General features: G+C 32.7%; 1 protein-coding gene across 1 annotated transcript in view; it reads left to right on the top strand.

Annotated features, from left to right (window-relative positions):
- The first annotated feature begins 2,648 nt into the window (after positions 1-2,648).
- LOC129224171 (membrane-bound transcription factor site-1 protease-like) overlaps positions 2,649-20,099 on the top strand; it is an 85,656-nt gene continuing 68,205 nt past the window's right edge. Inside the window, exons 1-6 of the mRNA XM_054858588.1 lie at positions 2,649-2,838; positions 4,995-5,146; positions 10,529-10,637; positions 11,005-11,022; positions 11,863-11,972; positions 17,745-17,862. Coding sequence (XP_054714563.1) covers positions 2,649-2,838; positions 4,995-5,146; positions 10,529-10,637; positions 11,005-11,022; positions 11,863-11,972; positions 17,745-17,862 — 697 coding nt within the window. The remainder of the gene's footprint in view (positions 2,839-4,994; positions 5,147-10,528; positions 10,638-11,004; positions 11,023-11,862; positions 11,973-17,744; positions 17,863-20,099) is intronic.

Genomic DNA, 20,099 nt, shown 5'->3' with positions numbered 1-20,099 from the left:
CCCCCCCCGCCCCCCGTTGGAAAAACTGGGTAATTCTGGGATTTTGCCAGAAGATGGCACAAATCGGGGTCGGATATGCACCCCTGCATTAACTAAATTGCAAAAAAAATAGAGAAAACAAAATGTTTTCGCTGTAAAGTTTTTTTTTTGTCGGAAATGTCGTTTTTCTCCTATTAAATAAGGATGTAAGCCCCCCCCCCCCCCCCACCCATTGCTGCTTGATTCAAAAATAAAAGAAAGTTATGATTTTCTGCATTGTTAATAGTAGCAAACTATCATTTTTGTCGTGTCAATTAGAGGGCCTCCGGATCAAGTTGCGCCTGGGGCCTCAAAATCGCATGATCCGCCACTGCTAATCGGTATCTTAAATTGAAATTGTAGGTAAAAATCTCACCGTTTGTCGATTTTTTTTGGGCGCCTGCGTCTTTAATTACTTAGAGAGTTATTAAAATTGAATAAAGAAAATGCACAATACTATCTAAACGGAAAACTCACTATATTAACAAAATATTTGCAACTTAGAATAACAAATTTACAAATCAGACTCCATAAAAGATCATTCTTCCGTGTTCCATCAATTCTATTTATTTTATTTCTCGCGGTAGTTGATCGTCTGCTACGATCAACGCCCGCTGTTGCTAGGATATCCACCAGTCACATGGTTTGGTTTATGAGCAGCAAAAGGGTTGCCATAGCTCGGTCTACTCTTATTATTAGTCTATGGTAGAGTCCCTAGAATTTGAAGTGTATCGATATTAATGGAATGAGGGACCAACAACTCTTAGCTCTCTTGGAATTTCCTAAGCATAAACAACTAATGTAATATAAACTAAGCCATAGTTTTTTTCTATAAACCCAAACCGTAACTATGTGTATCTTTACTCTTTGTAAACTGATCTTTATGTGTAAATAATAACGAAGAAAAAAAGATATGTGTTTGTTTTTTTTATTTGTATTAATCTGATTTTATAAAATCTGTTTTCATCGTTCCGTATTGTTTCTTCTTCGTTTCACTACAGTCATGGAACATTTTTGTAATACGGAAGTAGATGAACGTAAACAGTAATCAGATTTCCTTATTTGCCTATTTTTGTTTATATTAATCATTTTTATTTTTTGTAATTATTATTATTTTCTATAGCAATTCTATGTTGTGACAACTTCAGTATTTGATGGCTGAAATATTTTATAGTGTCTCGTAATGGTCATGCCGAACGACCTTAAAACGATCATGAGTTTCTAAATCATTGTTCCGGATGTTTAATTTTTACAATTTTGGATTTATTTAATGCAATTTAATTCTGTTGATTTAATAAAAACGAACAACGCTGATTGATTCGTTTTTAACTTATGCTTCGTTTAGTTCGCGTATTCAACCAAAAATGAGTTTTAAACTTGTTTTCATTAGAAATTCTTATTTTACTGCAATGTCTGATCAGAAATATGTCACCTTTGGAGATTTAAAAGTATTTACTTCAATCTTTTTAAAATGCCTCTTTCCCTCTTGTGTAATCCCATAATTGTGTTTACTTTAAGGTGCTATTTAGTTGATACAGTTTTTACCTGCTTAGGGATGCATCAAATATCATATTTTGCTGAATACTCAATGTTCGGTGTGAATTCGCATTACTAAATATTTGGGCCGAATACCAAATATCAAACTAAAAAAAAAAAAAAAAATTTCTTATTGCTTGTCGATTCAGAATAAAACATGTATCTTTTTGAAATTTAAATGCATTTCTATTCAAGATCCCGAATTTATCTGCATTAAAAGTACAACTAAAAAATTCAATATTCAGGATGATAGTTGCAAATTTGGAGCCAAATGATCAGAAATTGGTGCCTGTTACATTGATCGAAATGTTTTGATAAAATAAGCATGTAGTAATGATAACAACAATTCTTGGTTTGTAATTTTTCCTTCTTTTTTGTGTGTCACCGTTTTGTAGGAAAAACAAATCATTATGTGTTTGAAATTGTATATATCAACCAGCGTAAAATTTGAATTTTGTCATCTTGAATTCAAATTATGTTTTTCGCAATCACGAGTGTGCGTGTGTATGTAGGTATGTGTGTGGGGGAGGATGTGTGTTTGTGTGTGTGTAGGCATGTTTTTTTGTGTCTGTGTGCAGACATGAGTGTTGGTAGTTGTGTGTATGATTGTTTGTATGCGTGGGGGCAGGGTATGTATGTGTGTGTAGGCATATGTGTTTGTGTCTGTGTGCAGGCATGAATGTGTGGGTAGTTGTGTGTATGTGTAGGTGTTTGTGTGTATGTGTTTGTGTATGTGTGTTGGTCTATGTGTGCGTGTGTAGTTGTGTATGTATGCACGTGTGTGTAGGATATGGATGCAACCTGGAGGCGGTTTTTGCTATAGGTGCAGCATCGTGAGGAGTCGGTCGATGGTGATGCTGCAGAGGGTGCTGGCAGGAAAATAAAATGATAGCACGCCAAAAAACAGTCAAATGAGAACAATAAGCAATCGTGATTGCTCAAAAAAAAAAAGAACTAAATTGTATAATATGTGTCTCTCTTTTTACAGGAAGTGCAGTTCATGCAATGGATGAAGAGCCGGCCAGTGCAATGGCAGTGCCCCGAAAGTCAGAAAAATAACAGATATGCCCTCAATGTAAGGGAATCCTGTGAAAATGTGGCTCAAAGTAAGGTTACGCTGCCCTTGGCACTGTAGGCAGCATGGCAACTTTTCCTTTATCGGCCGATCCTGGCTGCTCATCTCATTGGTCGTAGCATCCTTACTCCTGCCTCCATATTTTGCTCATAACAGCTCACAGACAGGCCATTACGTTGTGGACTTTTCATCTGAAATTGTTGATAATGGTGAGGGCCTTTATTGTTTTTTTTCCCTCTTATATATTCATGGTAGCAGTTTTGGAATTCTTAAGGGGGGGGGGGGAATCACTTAAGCTGAAGTTGAGGTTATTGATTAACTCTTGAAAGTGGATCATGACCCTCCCCCCTATCTCATTTCTATGGAGTATTTAGACCAGTTTATGACAAGAACTTTCATCACAAAATTGCTGATATGTATTGTTTTAAATAAAAACTTTTTTTTCTGTTTAAATTGAAAGGCACAAATTGTTTAGATACATTTAAATCAAATTATTTGGCTCAAAACACATCTTCGATTTAAAAAAAATGAAGTATCAACCTTTTTCAAAATGGCAAAATTATTAGTTATCAAGGAAAAATAAATCTTTGGCATTTAACATTTATTATTGAAAGTGAAATTCAATGCTTATTTATGTTAACAAAAGGTGTTTTAATGAGTATTTGTGAGGCAAATAGCTTGTTTATTTGTTTACTGAGTAATTATGTGAGTGTTATTTGTTTGCTGAGTAAACATTATTTAGGGGTGTCTGTGTTCTGTTTATACACCTAAATTGAGGTATCATTCATGATTTTTTTTTCTTCTGTTATCCCTTTGTCTCCCTTCTTCAGCCCCCAAACTGATAAAGAAAAACAATTCAGTATGCTCTACCATTTAAGTTAAATCAATTTTAGATTCAACTTCAGTGATCAGTAATATCATAAAGTTCTACTGCACCACTAATGCTGCTGGTAGTGTATACAAACTTATGTTTTGAGATTTGTAACGGATTATCTTTTGTAGTTTTTTCTTTTTTTTCTTTCTTTCCTACTTCTTGAAAATCTAATTTATTTAGGTATGTACAGAATAGGACCCCTAAATCTCTAAATTATTGGACTAGCTCAGTTCTGGATTTCAGGACTCACTCCCACATTCTTGTTTAGCTTCAAAAAAAAAAAAAAAAAAAAAAAAAATAGTGGCTTGAGAGGCTTGCATTTTTGAGATAGTTGACTGTAGATCTGTGTCTATATGATTGGTAATAGCTGTATGACTGTTCGTTAGGGTGTCCCAAAAAAAAAGAAAGTCGATTTTTCAAGTCGCACACCCTCTTATATTTTTGCATTTAAGGCAAAACAGTTGTAAAAAAAGTTTCATATAATTTGAACAATGGCAACCGTGCCGACTTGCTCCTGAAAGTGTAAACCAGCTCTTGTGTACTGGCCCGAGTTAAAAAAAAGTTTTTTTTTTGGAAGTTTGAAATTTATGTTGATGAAATGTTCCCCCCATATGTACCACAAAAATATTTATTCAGATTAAAAAATATTTAGGTGTCTAGCAAAAGGCCCAAAATTTAAATTTTTCTTCAAAAAAATTAATTTTTTTGATTTATTTTTTAAAAAATTACATACACATTTAAATAAAATATCAAGTTTAGAAATTATTAGCAAACATATTTTCAAATCAAGATTTGCAAATGAATGATTAAAAAATATATATATAGTTAAAATGAAAAACTCAACTTAAACTTGAAAAAAATCCATATTTTGAGTACAATGTGGGAGACTTAATTATTGCAAGAGAGCAAAAATTTCTATTTAATGCTAATTATCGACTTTGCTGTATATATATTTCAGCGTGATATCTTTTTAAAATTTACCTTTCATTTGTAAAAAATACACATTGGAAAAAAAAAAAAATTTTTTTTTTGAAGAAATTACAAATTGTAGATCTCCTGCTAGACAGCTAAATATTTTAAAAAATTTATTAATATTTTTGTAGTACATGTTGGGCTACGGGGCAAACGTTTTATCAACATGATATTTTAAACTTCTGAAATTATTAATATTTTTTGATTTGGCCTAGTACACAGTGCAGTTTTACACTTTCAGGCGCGAATCAGTAGGGGGTGCCATTGTACAAATTATATGAAACTTTTTTTACAATTGTTTTGACCCTAAATTGAAAAATATAAGAGATTGTGCAACTTGAAAAATCGACTTTCCTTTTTGGGACACCCAACTGTTCATGATACTTTAAATCAGCACAATAAAATATTGCTCTTATTTGTACCAACCCTTATAATCTGGCAGAATTGATCTCAAAAATTTAAATATATGTGTTCTGTATTCTCTTCTTTCATCTGCAACATTTTCTTTTCATTTTTCAGAATTCATAGTCAGCTTCAAGCAGTTTTATAACCCAGAATCCCGTGTAAAGTTCATAAGAGCCGCTCTCGCGTCCCTGGAACCCAATGGTTGGCAAGTTCTTCCGCGGGATAATCCCGCCAGCAGCTTTCCCAGTGACTTTGAAGTCTTGCAGGTAATCAACATAGTCATCTATTCTCCCAAAAAATCTTCCCCTACCATCTACAAAATCATTGTTAGGGAACAAACTGATGAATTTTCCAATAATTGTCTTTCTAACTTCAGTTCAACTACTTAAAACACACAATGCAAGGCTCATGTGTATGTAACAAATATGGTACCATAAACGCAGGCTACTTTGGCCCAGATTTTAAACTTTTCTCATTCTTTTCTCAATAATTTTGTAACTATTCATTTTTCCAAGCTGTGAAAACTTGTTTTACACATCAAGAGGTCTCTTAATTTTGATCAATTTCCAAGTACTTTTACCCTTTATTAGTGTTTTTTATGTGATCCAATGTTACCTTGTGTTTGGGTTTATTTGGCCCAAAAGTGGTTTTCTCTATTTAAAATCACTGTAGAACTAACTAGAGTCAAAGAAATATGTGTGTTCATACGAAAAAGTATTTATTTGAATGAAAAATACATTTAAAAGAAGTTTGAGTCACACATATTTGTTTTAAGGAAAATTATTATTATTACTATTACTTTTACTATGTGTGTGCAATCCTCTTTATTGTCTCAGAAATTACCGATGGAGAACAGTCATCTTTCCATCAGTTTTGGAGGTTGAATAATTTTACTAAAACAGCACCATTCGTAAAAAAAAATAAAGATCCTAAAATTTTTCGTCACTTCCAAAACTTTTTGGTGCATTCCATTTATTTGCTTTCAACAATCGCTCCTTTTTCTCTCGCATCAACAACTATCCTTGGAAACGTAAGCTCATTCCAGTTTACAATAATAAAATTCCATAAACTTTCCAACAAATTTAACAATATTTGTAATATGTAGATGCAACTGGGTAAACCTTTTTTCTAAATCTCCTGCAACTTTTAATTCCTCTTCATCTTCCCTATTGAAAACCATGCAACTGAGCCCTGATGAGTTGAGTCTGCAATCTCTCTATTTATCCGTTGCCGATAACTTCAGGTTTTTTCTTGCGTTTTTCCTATTTAGAGTTTTACTTTTAGCTATTTTTTACTTTTCCAAATCTCTCTGGCGGTTTTTTCCACGTTTTATGCTGGGCCAAAGTAGGTCGTAATTTTCAGGTAAAGAGATATGTTGTCATTGTCAATTTTTAAAAAAAAAACCTAAACAGAAATGAGAAGTACAACTATACTACGGCATAGAGTATTAAATAGTGCTCCTAAGTAGGTACTTAAAAAACTCCTATCTGATGTAGAACTGCTTCTACATGGAGAAGTTTGAGAGGTTATGAAGGCACATGTTAGCACAAGGAATGCAGAACCACTAGTGTTGCTTCTTGAGCAGAGCTATAGAACTGCTTGGTATTCATAATTGAGTGTTTGGGGATGCTCTTTAGTGGAATCTGTCAAAATATGTTGAAAATATTGCACCCTGAAGGTTGACAGAGGACGTTGTATCTTTTTATCCATTTGGTCCAAAGAAGGACCCTAGGACCAATGTAGCCCCCCGTTTACGGTAATGTCTTTTAATATGTATTTAGTTTTTCGATGTATTACAATGAACATGCTTCCAAAACTGTTGTATTTTTATGTAACTTTGCTTTGAAATTAACATTTTGTTTGGTTTTTATAAAATGATATTGAATCACTTCTATCTTAATAAGTTTAAAATAGGACATGCTATTTAATGAATATCTTTTTAAATAAAAGAATGTTTCATTTTTCTATATGAGATGGTTTTATGGTTCTACTAAACTTTTGGGCATTCAATAGCAGTGTAACTAAATTAAATGAATAATAACAAGGCATTTTTTTCATCATATATCACAAAAATGTTTTTTAACATTTTCTGTATTATTCATCTAATGACATATATTGATTAGAGGTCAAATTAGGGTTCAAAATGAGGGGACAAAAGTTAGGAGTCTTTATTGGTTTAGTTGCTGAAATGTTTTACTTCTAGGCCTCACTTTAAAATAATTCCATCAGGGCTGCAAAAAAGGCCAAGCCGGTTGGCTTTTAATAAAAATGCCGATCTCTTTTGGCTTTTATAAATCATGTACTATATTCTTGTATTCTTGATAATAATGATCTCTATACATTTTAACAAGCTAACAAATGTCAATTTAAGTTATAAAACAATATGTTAGCTGAAAGTAAAATGATGAAAGGGATATATACACAAAAACTGCAAATCATTTCTGACAAAACCCTTTTGCTTTTGTTGGATGATCCTCCAACTAAGCTGATATTTTTAAGACTAAAAATAGTTTCCTTGTAACCTTAAAACACTTGTATGTAATAATTTGCCACTTTTTATGCCTTTTTAATGTTATTTTTTTAATCAATCTTGATGTGTATTTGTAAAACAGAACTAAAGTCTGCATTCATTAAACATCATATTTTACATTTCTGCTGCTGTGGATTAGCATCTTAACATATGTGAACTAAATGACGCATAATAAGTGGTTTACATCTAAATAAAACTATCTTGTTTTTTTCCCCCAGGTTAAAATCATACATATCTGTTTTAAGTACTTCCCTTCTTCCCATAAACAAATACTTCCAAAACCCTCCAAAAAAATTTAAGTACCAGTTCCAAATACTAGATTACCTGAAGTAAAAAATTTTAAAAGACTTATTGCAGTTGTCAGTTAGCTCAGTTTTTAGCACAGAGGCAACTGTTTATGTTATATACCTATTAACATATGTAGATCTATATCATTCCGAAAGAATTTAAATTCATTCACCAATATGGTCTTGCTGGTCTTTTTATATATTCTTATATTTATTCTTATATAGGAAACTATTTTTTCTAAAAATGGTTTTTACTTTTCTTCAGAAAGTAAGAAACAGTTTTGGTTAAAAGAAAAGCTATAAGTGCATTGTTATTTAAAGTATGAATCAAATGACTCGTAGTAAAGCAACAGTGTCATGTGATATTTTGAATTCAACTAAAATTTATTTATAATTGTTTAAATTCCATTGAACTAGACTTAATTTCTTAACATAAATATTTCACAACTACTAAATTTTTATTCTTGTAACATGGAATCTGATTTAATACAGTAGTAATTGCATTAAGGATACAAAGATAATTTCCATTTTGATTAAATTACGATAAAAATACCACCAAAAATTATTTTTCTTAAAAAAGCCAGCTTTTTTTAAGCGGTTTAAACCAAAAAAAGCCGGCCAGCCTTTTTTGGCCCGGCCAAAATTGGAACAGCCCTGGCAGCCAATAAAGCAAATAATGCTAATTAATATGCAAATAAACTATATTGCAATAAGCAAAACATCCAACTGCTAATTGCTACAATAGTTATATTTTTGTTTCTAATTATTTGAAACCTCCCTACTTTACTGACAGTTATTGAAATCTGGCTGACTGTGATTAAAAATATATTTCTATAAGAAACTTCTGAAAAGTTGGCAATGTCATTTAAGTGTATGCATATGTACAGATGCCTATTTTTATTAACAGTCAGCAAAATAAAGTACAGGACAATCAGATGAACCATTAAAACTATAGCTCTCATCTAATATTTTTGTAATAAGTTTGCCATCAAAAATGAGGGCTGACAAAATTGTAGCGTTCAAAATGAACTTTTTAGGTTCATAATGCAACTAAAACCTAGGGGTGCAACATCAATGTCGATGTTTTTAGCATCGATGTTTTACTTTCGATGTTTTCGGAACATCAATGTTTTGGGTTCGATGTTCTTTCGATGTTGATGTTTTTGTATTTTAATTGAAAATTGTTATAAATTATTTTACAGAGAAGCGACATCAATTGAAAAACATCAATGATTCAAAACACCGATCTTCAAGATAAGAAGAAAAAAAAAGATGTTATCTGTAAATTGACCCCAAAGCATTAAACTCTCGGAAACATCTACATTACCTGAATTTGAAAAATGTAGGAGCTGAGCTCTTGTCAGCTAGCTACCATGCAAAATAAGCTCAAACAGGGATGCCAACTGCTACACAAAAATTGCGAAGCTCCTGAGCTCTGCAAAAAAGTTATTTTGCTCCGCATTTCCCGGCCGAGCGTTTTCAAGCATGACATAGTGTTTAAAGCTATTTTTTTATTTTTATGCTAGTGCTTAAGATGATTATCAAAGCTCAAAAGCAATTTAAGACAAGTGAAAAGTGAAGTTTTTAATTGAATTTTATGCTAAATACGGAGCTGCTCCGCCAAATTTCAAAATGCTTCTTAAAACCACCACATATGCTCCTCAAATTGTTTCTCCAAGGTTGACTCAAAATCGTTATTGCTTTGAAAATAGCATAGAAAAATTCAAAGAATGTAAATTCACTGCTGTCAGTGTTTAGATTATCTGAAAATTCCCAAAACTGCTTGAGCTTCAACGGAGTATAAAATGAATGCATTTCAAAATGAACATGGGATTTTTTTCAATGTATTATAACCATAAACGTCGACAGGAAAGCTTCCTCTGGTCTGATTTGTTTATTTTTTTCTGTTGCCTTGCGAAATGTGGTGTTATAAGTAATTGGTTAGAGAATATTATATGCATATAATTTAATATTGGCTTTACTTAGAAATTTCTGAAAAAATAGCTATAATTAAATGAACTGATGCAATGTCAAAAAAGAATTTACTGATCCACTAAGAAACATTTGTTAGAGATTATCATATATTTAAGTCTGTAAAGTTGTACACTCAAAAATGTATGTTATATATTGATAAAAAGATCGATGTTTCGAAACATCAATGTTTTTTAGTCGATGTATCAATACCATCGATGTTTTAATTTCGAACATCAATGTTTTGACATCGATGTCGCACCTCTACTAACAACCATTAATTTCAAGCCCTGGGTCAAACATTTAACTTAGAATTAAATTTAAAACTTTTACTTTATTTAACTTTATTATTATAACTAGTGGTACCCGCACGGCTTTGCCCGTAATAGAAAAATTAAAAGGTCTTTTGGTTTGTTTGTATATTTACAAATAATGTATGGTGAATTTTCTCGCCGATTGGCTTGTGCCCATGTTACGGTTCCACGTTATGATAATTTCGTAATTTACTCGTCCATCTTATGATAGTTTTGTTCTTAAAATTGGAATAGGAAAAGAACCACATCAAATTTTCGAAAAATCGCTTCGAGGTGCACATCCCCATGCTACAAACTAACTTTGTGCCAAATTTCATGAAAATCGCCCGAACGGTCTAGGCACTATGAGCGTCACAGAGATCCAAACATCCTACAAACATCCAGACATCCTCCGGACAGAGAGACTTTCAGCTTTATTATTAGTAAAGATTATTTAACTTTAAGGAATAAATTAAAAAAAATAACAGTAGTTTATGTGTCTCTTTGGTGATGTTTTTTTAGCTTGAACAATTTCTTAATATTGTTTGCTTGTGTTTTTATATGCAGATTCAATCTGACATAATTGAAGAAAGCATAGAGTCACTGAAAAATCACAATTCTATCAAGCATGTTACACCCCAAAGGAAAGTAACCCGTACTCTTGCATACCGTAAAGGTTAGTATTTAACGAGAAGATTTTTTTTTCAGGTGGATTTTTTCACTGTTGTCACTGGATATTTATAATTTTTGATGATTTATTCAAGGATTTTTAAAAGATGTAGATAAAAAAAAAAAGAATTAGTTCCTAGATGCTTTTAGATAACATATTGTACCTCCTTCATGGCAACTTAATTCAGCAACCCCTTATTATTATTGATTATATCTATCCATGGCCCCACTAGATGGCACTGATGCTTAAGAGGACTTGGCAATTTATGACTTTTCTGTGTTAAACCGATGCAGCTCATGCATCCACCAATTAATGTCAACGTTTCAAAGTTGGCTTATTTTTGATTGGACATCGCCCATTTTGACCACAAGAGGAGCTGATAGGAACCCCTGCATCCACCAATCAATGGAAACAGGGGTTGCCATGAGTTTCAGCGATTGTCACGACCTATGAGAATTAAGTGGGGCCATGATCTATCCTTCTGATGTATTTATAGTGATTTTTATCCATCTCCAAAAAAATTAAAGGTAATAAAACAGCTTCAAATTTCAAGTTTCTTATGTATTTTTTTTAAATGTATTTCTCCAGAAAATTCTTTTTACTTCTTTAGCCTGTAAATAAATCAGGGATGTATTTCAATTCAAAGTTTTTTATGTTAAAATAAATTAATGAAAAAACAAAAATGAAAAGTAATTGGTAGGTTATTTTTTTTAGTTGTTTTTATTCAGAAATTCATCCTGATGTAATAATAATATAATTTTATTGTAGATGTGCGTATGAGATGTTTGAATGAAAGTTGAATAATATTTTGTAACCTCGGTTGCGTTATGCCTTTACTTTGTCTTCTGAAAAGCCAATTATAACAAGGAGCTACTATGGTTTTTTTTAGGTTTAAGGGATCATAAAAATCTTGAAATAGTTATTACAGATTATGATATGACTAGACTTCATTCCCTTAAAAGCAGTAATTCTTTTTCTATTCTTGATTTATAACCATTTTGTTTCTAGTGGTAGTGTTGCTTGGTTATTTGTATTATTTTTATATTTCAATTCACTTTATAATGACACTGAATAAAATCTTCTTGTTTACTCTATTTTAAGAATAATTTTATCTTTCCATGATATATGATCAAAATATTGAAATGATTAAAATATATTACTAAATTTTATTTCATTCTAATAATTGATATGCTATTTCATGATAATTACTCAATACAGTTTTTGTTTGTAGATAAATCTGATTTGCGGGATCAAGACTGCGAAAGCAAGAGTAATAGTTCGTGCAATTTTCAGAAGTGGTTTTCATCTCGTCATTTCACTCAGAGATCAAGTCTCTCCTTGGTAAGTTCCAATTGTTTTTTCCTTCTGTGTTCGCTGCCAATGAACTTGAAATATTTTCCGTTTTTCACCTTTAAGAAAAATAATGTGAAATCTGAAAACAACATCTCCCAGTTGAATCGATTATTTCAGAAAGGGCATAAGTCCAACTAATGCAAATTTTCAGGAATCAATAAAAAAAGATTATTTCAGTCAGAAATGAACTAAATTCTACAAAAATTTAATGACTAATCTTGCCACTAGTAGGATCATTACCTCACCTTAAATTATGTTTCATTTCGTCACTGAAATCTATTTAAAAAAAATTTTAATTTGGACTTATGCCCTTTCTGCAATAAATATCTGAAAGACTAGTTTACAGTGATGAAAATGTAAATTAAGTGAAACAGATTTGTTTCAAACTGATTTATGATAGCAAAAAAATAATATTACAAAGTGACAAAAATAATTAGTGAAGTCCGTATTCATAAATTCATTATCTTACGAAAATACATCTTGTATTTTCCTCTTTCTCTCATCTTGATTCAGTAAAATAATAAAGTTTGGCGTAAAAAAAAAAAATACAAAAACTAACAAACTGAGATAAAAAGCAGAAGTTTTACATGCGTATAAAGCTATATTCATATTCATATTTATCAAATACATCCTCCATGAAATTTTTTTTTCTATCCTTCTTTTGTCTAGTTTTGTGTACCAAGTTCGAGGTATCTATTAGTATGACTGTGTTCAAAATTGCATTGAATAATCATCTTGATATTTGTTATATCTTCCAACAACATGAAAAATTTTCCTTTCTACTCCAGGGTTCGTACGCTCCTTCAAAACACCTCCAATACTCCTTCATTTAAGAAATTTTTCCGAAGGGCCCTTCAGACTCCTTCATTTTGGTTTTGACTCCTTCAAAACTCCTTCTTTTTTAGTTTAAGACTACATTATCTTTCTCTATGACAGTAACATAAAATACTTCGATCGATAACTTAACTTGGTCTCTTGAGCGAAGGTATAAGGGCGAATTTAATGTAGTAATTTCATGTATTTATCTTCTTCATAAAGATGTGATTTACAAATTGATCATAGAAGCCATAAAAGTTTAAGGTGAAAATATTGTTATATGACAAAGACATTTCATAAGTGAAATAAAACATGCTTAAATGGTGCTTGGCTATTTTTTCAAGTTTTATGATTATATTGTTTTTTCTCCACCACACTCTGATCAACATAAGTCAGGTTCTCTAATCATTATTTAACTATTCAAAAATACATAAGAAGATGTACTACATTAAGTGATTGTGTTTAAAAAAACAATTGTTTAGTAAATTGGAGTTATGATACTGTAAAAAGGGCAATGCTTTGAAGGGGAGACGGGTTCATGAAATTGTGACAAGTGGAAGAGAGAGGGTGACAATAAGTGACACCATACAGTTATTATATCAATATGATTATAAAAAATATGACATGTGACAAGAGGAGGAGTAAGGTGAAGTGTGACAAAAGGGGAAGAGGGTCAAATATGTTGAAAAAAAGTGCAACATCATTTAATGACAGCCCATTAGTACTCCTTCAAAATCTCATTTTACTCCTTCAAAACTCCTCCAAAACTCCTTCATTTTATTTCTGAAATTGAGTATGAACCCTGTACTCAATATTGGCAAATTTTGTTTTTCTACCGAAAAGCGTTACTTTGCAATATTCTCTTGAAAACCGTCTATAAAATAGCTAGCCTGAAACAGTTCCTTTGATGTTCTGTCGAATATTTAAGCATCATGAATGTTGATAGTTGAAAACATTTGTCGCCCAGTAGAATCTTTTTCCAAAATCTCAATTTGGGAGATAAGTCCTCTTAAAAAATGAAGGGCACCTGTTTAAGCCGTTACAGATTTCATTGTTTTCAATAGATTTGACGGTGAGTCTTGATGTAATTTCAGGGTTTCACTTATAAGATTTCACTTCAGGATTTAACATGGTTATAATCTGTCATATCTCTTGAACATTCGCTTTACTGTCCCAAGATCCCGGTCGCAAAGGACAAACAAATATCCTCCCAGAGGAAAATCATCAGCAATCTTGTTAAATATCTTCAGTGTTATTTCTCAAAAAAGTCTCCTGCAGTGTTGTTCTTATTTTGACCAGCGTACATCTCACTGAAAGCATACAGTTTTTTTCCAGTTCCTAGAGTGATTTTAAGAAAACCCCTGAGAAATTAGAGAATTTCATTCGGATTCCGGGATTTGGAATACCCCCCCCCCCCCCCACCCCTCAACCCCTTGAACTGAACCTACCATTACCGAAATTGTGTTAGATCAAAGCAGTTATTTGTTTTTACTTCATTCTGCCAAAAAGTCTAGTTCTTCTATGATCTTGCAATTGCGTCTTACCAATTTAGTGCAGAAAGGGCATAAGTCTGGGACTTACGCCCTTTCTGCACTAAACAAAAAATGTGACCCCTAAATAAAGTGCTTTACAAGGCACTTGCAAGGATTGGCTTTCTTACTACACTAGTCGATATCTTTACATACAAGCATGGGAAAACCACAGCTAACTCAATTGTAAAAAAAATGTGACTTATGCTCTTTCTGCAATAATTGATTCAGTTATAATCAATAGCACTAACATAAACTCATTGGCATTTATAACAAAGTAATGAAAAGCATCAATTTAGGCAGTATAATATTTTTTATGCTGTTAATGTACAAAATCAGTTGATAAAAAATCAAAGATATTGATATCCAAGTACAGTGGCGGTAATACGTGGGGGCGGCAATTGCCCCTCCACTTTTTATGGCTGGTTTATTTATTTTATTTTCCAATTTACTAACCAAAACTTAAAATTATAGGAAAAGCAGGAAGGTCAAAATTTTCAGAACAAATTTTTTTGTTTTACTTAGTAAGAAGCATTATTTAACACAAGCATTAACTGTTAGAAGTACATGAAATGCACCGCCAGCCAAGGGGGCAAGGGGGGACTCAAGCCCCCCCCCCCTTGGAAATGAGAACTTCCTTGCTTTTATTGCTTTTTTCTTTGCAAAAATGTATAAAATTTTCTTTTCCAGCCGTTAATAAGTTATTAAAAATGTCAAATTTTAATATCTCTAATATGTTCTGAAATCGTTTTCCATGGGGAAAATATTCTGCTAAACCATGGGGGAAATTTTTGAGCCCCCCCTTAAAATTTTGCATGTGGGTGCCCTTGCCGCCAGCTCAGTCAATTCCAGCCAAGGACTGCAGTTTCGTGCTTATTAGCACTCATCAGCCCAGCATAGGAGTGGCTGAGCTAGAGAAACTCCTCACCAACCATGCGAATGCATGCAAGTGCTTCTCGCGGGACAGGAAGGTGAGTCTCTACTCTCTAGTTTCGCAGGCCGAGTCCCGGCTACAGAGCCGCCGACACTACGCCCCAGTCAAGGGGTTTACCTACGATGAAACCAAACAATTTTCCCCGCCAGGTAGTGGGTATAGACCTACCACCGTTGCGGACGGGGGACGGCTGAGCTAGAGATGGAAAACCTCTTAAGGAAGCCTAGAGTGCCGTTTATGTATTCATTTTTTAGATATTAGTAAATTAATTGTTTTACTGAAACAAGCCATACTTGTTTAATAAAATTATTACCAAGTGTTTGTGACACTTCAAAATGCGTCAGAATGTTACTGTGTGCATAATGTATCAAAATCTTAACCCTAGCATCAATGACCAAAATTTTCCCTTACTCTCAATAACCGGGTTCTCGGGGGTTCTCATGTTGAATTTCGAAGATTTAGAGAGGAAATTTTTTTTTTCTGACATCTTCTATTTAATTGAAATGTTTTCTTCCACCCTGATCTTGGGAAATGTGTGTAGCTTATTTTTGCCAAAAAACAAAATTGCTTATTGTTTTTCCAACATTTTCTATTTATGTTACACGCTACATGGTCCGTTAGAAAAAATGTGTTTCTCCAATTTTTTCGTAATACTGGATGTATTAGGTCTTACGCTTTGGTATTTCATAGGGATTTCATTTATTTATACCAGTGATGTTCAACTTACGGCCCGCGGACCACATGGGGCCCGCAAAGCTCATAAATGTGGCCCGTTGCATCGAAAAATATTATCTGTAATTTTTATTCTCACTATCATTTGCTCAACCTTTGCTGTCATGTCGTCTAACATTTGTAGGTATACTCAAAACAAAACCAAAAAAAAGACAGATCATACATTTCAACTGAAATATTATTGTCTACATATCGAGAGATACGAAGCTCCTAATTCGGTGTCACTAACGATGTAACAATGTTTGTACATCAACAAAAAGAAAAAAAAAGCCGTAATATTATTTTCCACTTCTCATCATAACAAAAGCAACTCTAGAGCAACCAAAAATCACAACTATTTTGTTTTATAACAAAACAAAATCTGATGTTGACATGATTGATCATATGTTTCGATAATTTCAAAGCATTGTATCAAATGATGATAAAAAATGGGTGCAATACCCTCTGAAATATAAAAATATATTAATCCATATTATGAGCATAGTTAATTTCATTTAAAATCTTAATTATATCTGTAAATGTAATAGGAATAAACGTCAGTAATGCGAAAAGTTTCTTTGCGTCTAAAATCTGCAGTGTGACTGGTATGTAATACGCAATATTTGGAGTGTTTATTAATTTTTCTTTTATTACAGCGTGAATTTTTTTTCGGGTATGGGAAGTGAGTTCATTACTTTGGTTTTACACCAAGAAAGTAAGTGAAAAAATTGAAAAACGAACCTTCACTAAAAAAAAAGAAAGAAAAAAAAAAAACTCGTTTGAGAGGATTTTTTAGATTTTTTGGGGGTGGGGAGGGGGTACTCACTTGAGGTGTCCCAACTTGCCACAAATGTTCATGCTTTTGAACTATACACTTCTCTAATCCTTCAGAACAATAATAATGGTAACGACAATGCTATTTTTCCAATCAAATATAAATAACTGCTATGTAACTACCAAAAACAAAATAAAATTAGGGGGCACGATATCAAAGGCGGGGGGTGGAGGGATGGGGGAAAACACTCGTCATATTTTGATTTAAGGGCTCATTTTACATGAGAATCATCAAAAATGGTGTCAGAAGCATTTTGAAGGGATATTTTTTGATGTGCAGTGTTAAAGGGTACCAGGTACCCGGTTATGGAATATAGGTATAAAAATTTTAAATGCTAAAAAACTCCCCCCAAACATTTTTGTGGAAATACGGTTACAACTTTTTTTAGTTCACATTCATGTAAATAACAAGGATTAAAAGCAATTTTACCAAGACCTAGTTAGAAAGGGTAAAAATTATGATAAAAGTCGCGAAAAGGTACCCGGGTACCCGGTCATTGACGCTAGGGTTAAGAAACGTGTGAGTTAAGCTGTTACATTCACATCAATTTCCACTCATATGCTCTCAAAACCAGCCATAGCAAAATGGTGTGTGTGTGTGTTTTTTTTTTGCTGCTGCTAAAAATTCTGTGGCTTTTAGATGTCTTTTTTTTTTGCCCCCCCCCCCCCCCCCCCCCACTTTTCAGTCCCAATCGCCACCTCTGTCCAAGTAACTTGACTGCTAAGAAAATGGATTTCAAAACCCCTATTTTTTAATCTTTAAATCCTGTAAAACTCCTGAAGTTTAATAGAGAAAAAAAGGTGCAAACCCTGTTTTGAAATTTCTTTTCTCCATAAGATCTGAAATACCCTGTCTAAATAATATTTAACATGTTACATACTAAGTCTGTTAATGATTTAAGTTCATTTTTTTTATATCCTGTGTTGCAAACTTAGGGATCCACATTTTGGGAATCTGCTGGAAAGTTTGTCAGACGTCGATTGATGAGAGCTGTTCCCAGACAAATTACTAGCACATTACAAGCTGATGTTTTATGGAATATAGGGATCAGAGGTTAGTGTTTTCGCATGTTTAATATTTTTATTAGTTGTCGTAGTAGTATTATTGGTTTGAGAGGAAACAAAGTGCATTTTGGAAATATCTTGTAAAGTCCATGTATAATCTCCCTGTGAACATAGATGTTAAAAAAAAAAATATATATATATATATATATATATATATATATATATACATAGTATAAAATGAAGTCTCCAAAATGTGTGCTTGAACTTGCAAAATTCGAGAACTACCTGGCCGATTTCGCTGACATTTTCAGTTTGTTCCTTTAGGTCCTGAAAAGGTTTGCAGACTGGTTCGAAAAAAATTCGATGAATAGTTCTTTTTTTATTCCAATTCAGGCCTAATTTTCACGTAAATTCCCGAATATGGGTTTGAAAACTTACTTGCACATATTAATATTATATATCGTTGGAAAAAGTAGAATTTTTTGCTTTCTACGCAATTTTTTTTCAATGCTCTAACCTACTTACGGCGGGAGTTATTTGCTTTTTTAGCTCGAATTTTTTTAGGCTTAGCTGAAATTTAGGCACTACTTTCTTCATTAAATCTATCAATAAAAAGTGAAGGAATTGTCCCACAGTTTTCTTTTTGACACCATTGGAAAGAGTGACATGTTTTACTCCAGATCTATCTCGATTGGTGGTCGAAAACTAAGCTTCTATCTCAAAAGGAAAAAAAGTTACAAGCCTTTTAAAATCAAGTTCAAAAAATCTCATGTCCGTTCAAATTGTTAACCATTTTCTTTCGCATTTTGATTCCTTAAACTTATTTTATTTTGTGTTTCCATGGTTGCGCTTTTTAAATCCATCTTTCTCGATTTATTGTCTTAAAAGTACTTTAATATCTGTCATTATTGTTTGGAAGGGCAATTTTGCACGATGTTTTTTTTAAAAATTTATTTATTCATTTAAGCCTGATGAATACGGACCGGGCAAAGCCGGGCAATGCAACTAGTGTATGTACATTTAGGTTAATGCACCTTTTTTAAAAGAAGATGTCATGTCTGGCAAATTTTTGTTAGACCAAAATAAGTAAATTTAGATTACTTGTGCAAGGTAAAATCCAAACCTTGATATTTATTTGTTAAAAAAGGTGGTTTAAAGCCAATTTATGTTATATTCCCATCAATTTTACAGTAATGAACTAGATACAGTTCTGGAAATGGCTCCCCCCCCCCTCAAGCTATTGCATTGAATGTTAGACGATCAAGCATTCAACGTGAGAGAGCTAGATAAATATCTTTATCCAAATTGATATTTCAAGCTGTAGCTTTTATATTGTGCAGTAAATTATTTAGTCTGTTTGTGAAAAATAAGTGTTTTGAATGTTAGTACAGTAAAACCAGTCTACAACGATACTGTTGGGACCTAAAAAAACTATCGTAATAGACAGGTTATCGGGGGAGTTTTTTAGCATTTAAAATTTTTATACCTATATTCCATAACCGGGTACCTGGTACCCTTTAACACTGCACATCAAAAAATATCCCTTCAAAATGCTTCTGACACCATTTTTGATGATTCTCATGTAAAATGAGCCCTTAAATCAAAATATGACGAGTGTTTTCCCCCATCCCTCCACCCCCCCGCCTTTGATATCGTGCCCCCTAATTTTATTTTGTTTTTGGTAGTTACATAGCAGTTATTTATATTTGATTGGAAAAACAGCATTGTCGTTACCATTATTATTGTTCTGAAGGATTAGAGAAGTGTATAGTTCAAAAGCATGAACATTTGTGGCAAGTTGGGACACCTCAAGTGAGTACCCCCCTCCCCACCCCCAAAAAATCTAAAAAATCCTCTCAAACGAGTTTTTTTTTTTCTTTCTTTTTTTTTTAGTGAAGGTTCGTTTTTCAATTTTTTCACTTACTTTCTTGGTGTAAAACCAAAGTAATGAACTCACTTCCCATACCCGAAAAAAAATTCACGCTGTAATAAAAGAAAAATTAATAAACACTCCAAATATTGCGTATTACATACCAGTCACACTGCAGATTTTAGACGCAAAGAAACTTTTCGCATTACTGACGTTTATATGTATCGTTATACACAGGTTGCACTGTATTTACTTTTATGATGACTAAAGCTAATGCATTGTGAAAATAACTTTGGATTTCTTTTTGATACATAATCTATCTTTATATTAACTCATCAATAGTTTGAAGTTATAGCTGAGCTAATACTTGGCATAATGTATTTAATCTTTTTTCTCTCAAACTAATGGTTTGACAG

Source organism: Uloborus diversus, chromosome 6 (assembly GCF_026930045.1).
Source record: "Uloborus diversus isolate 005 chromosome 6, Udiv.v.3.1, whole genome shotgun sequence".
NCBI classification, from domain to species: domain Eukaryota; kingdom Metazoa; phylum Arthropoda; class Arachnida; order Araneae; family Uloboridae; genus Uloborus; species Uloborus diversus.
This window is presented reverse-complemented; position numbering and strand designations above follow the sequence as displayed.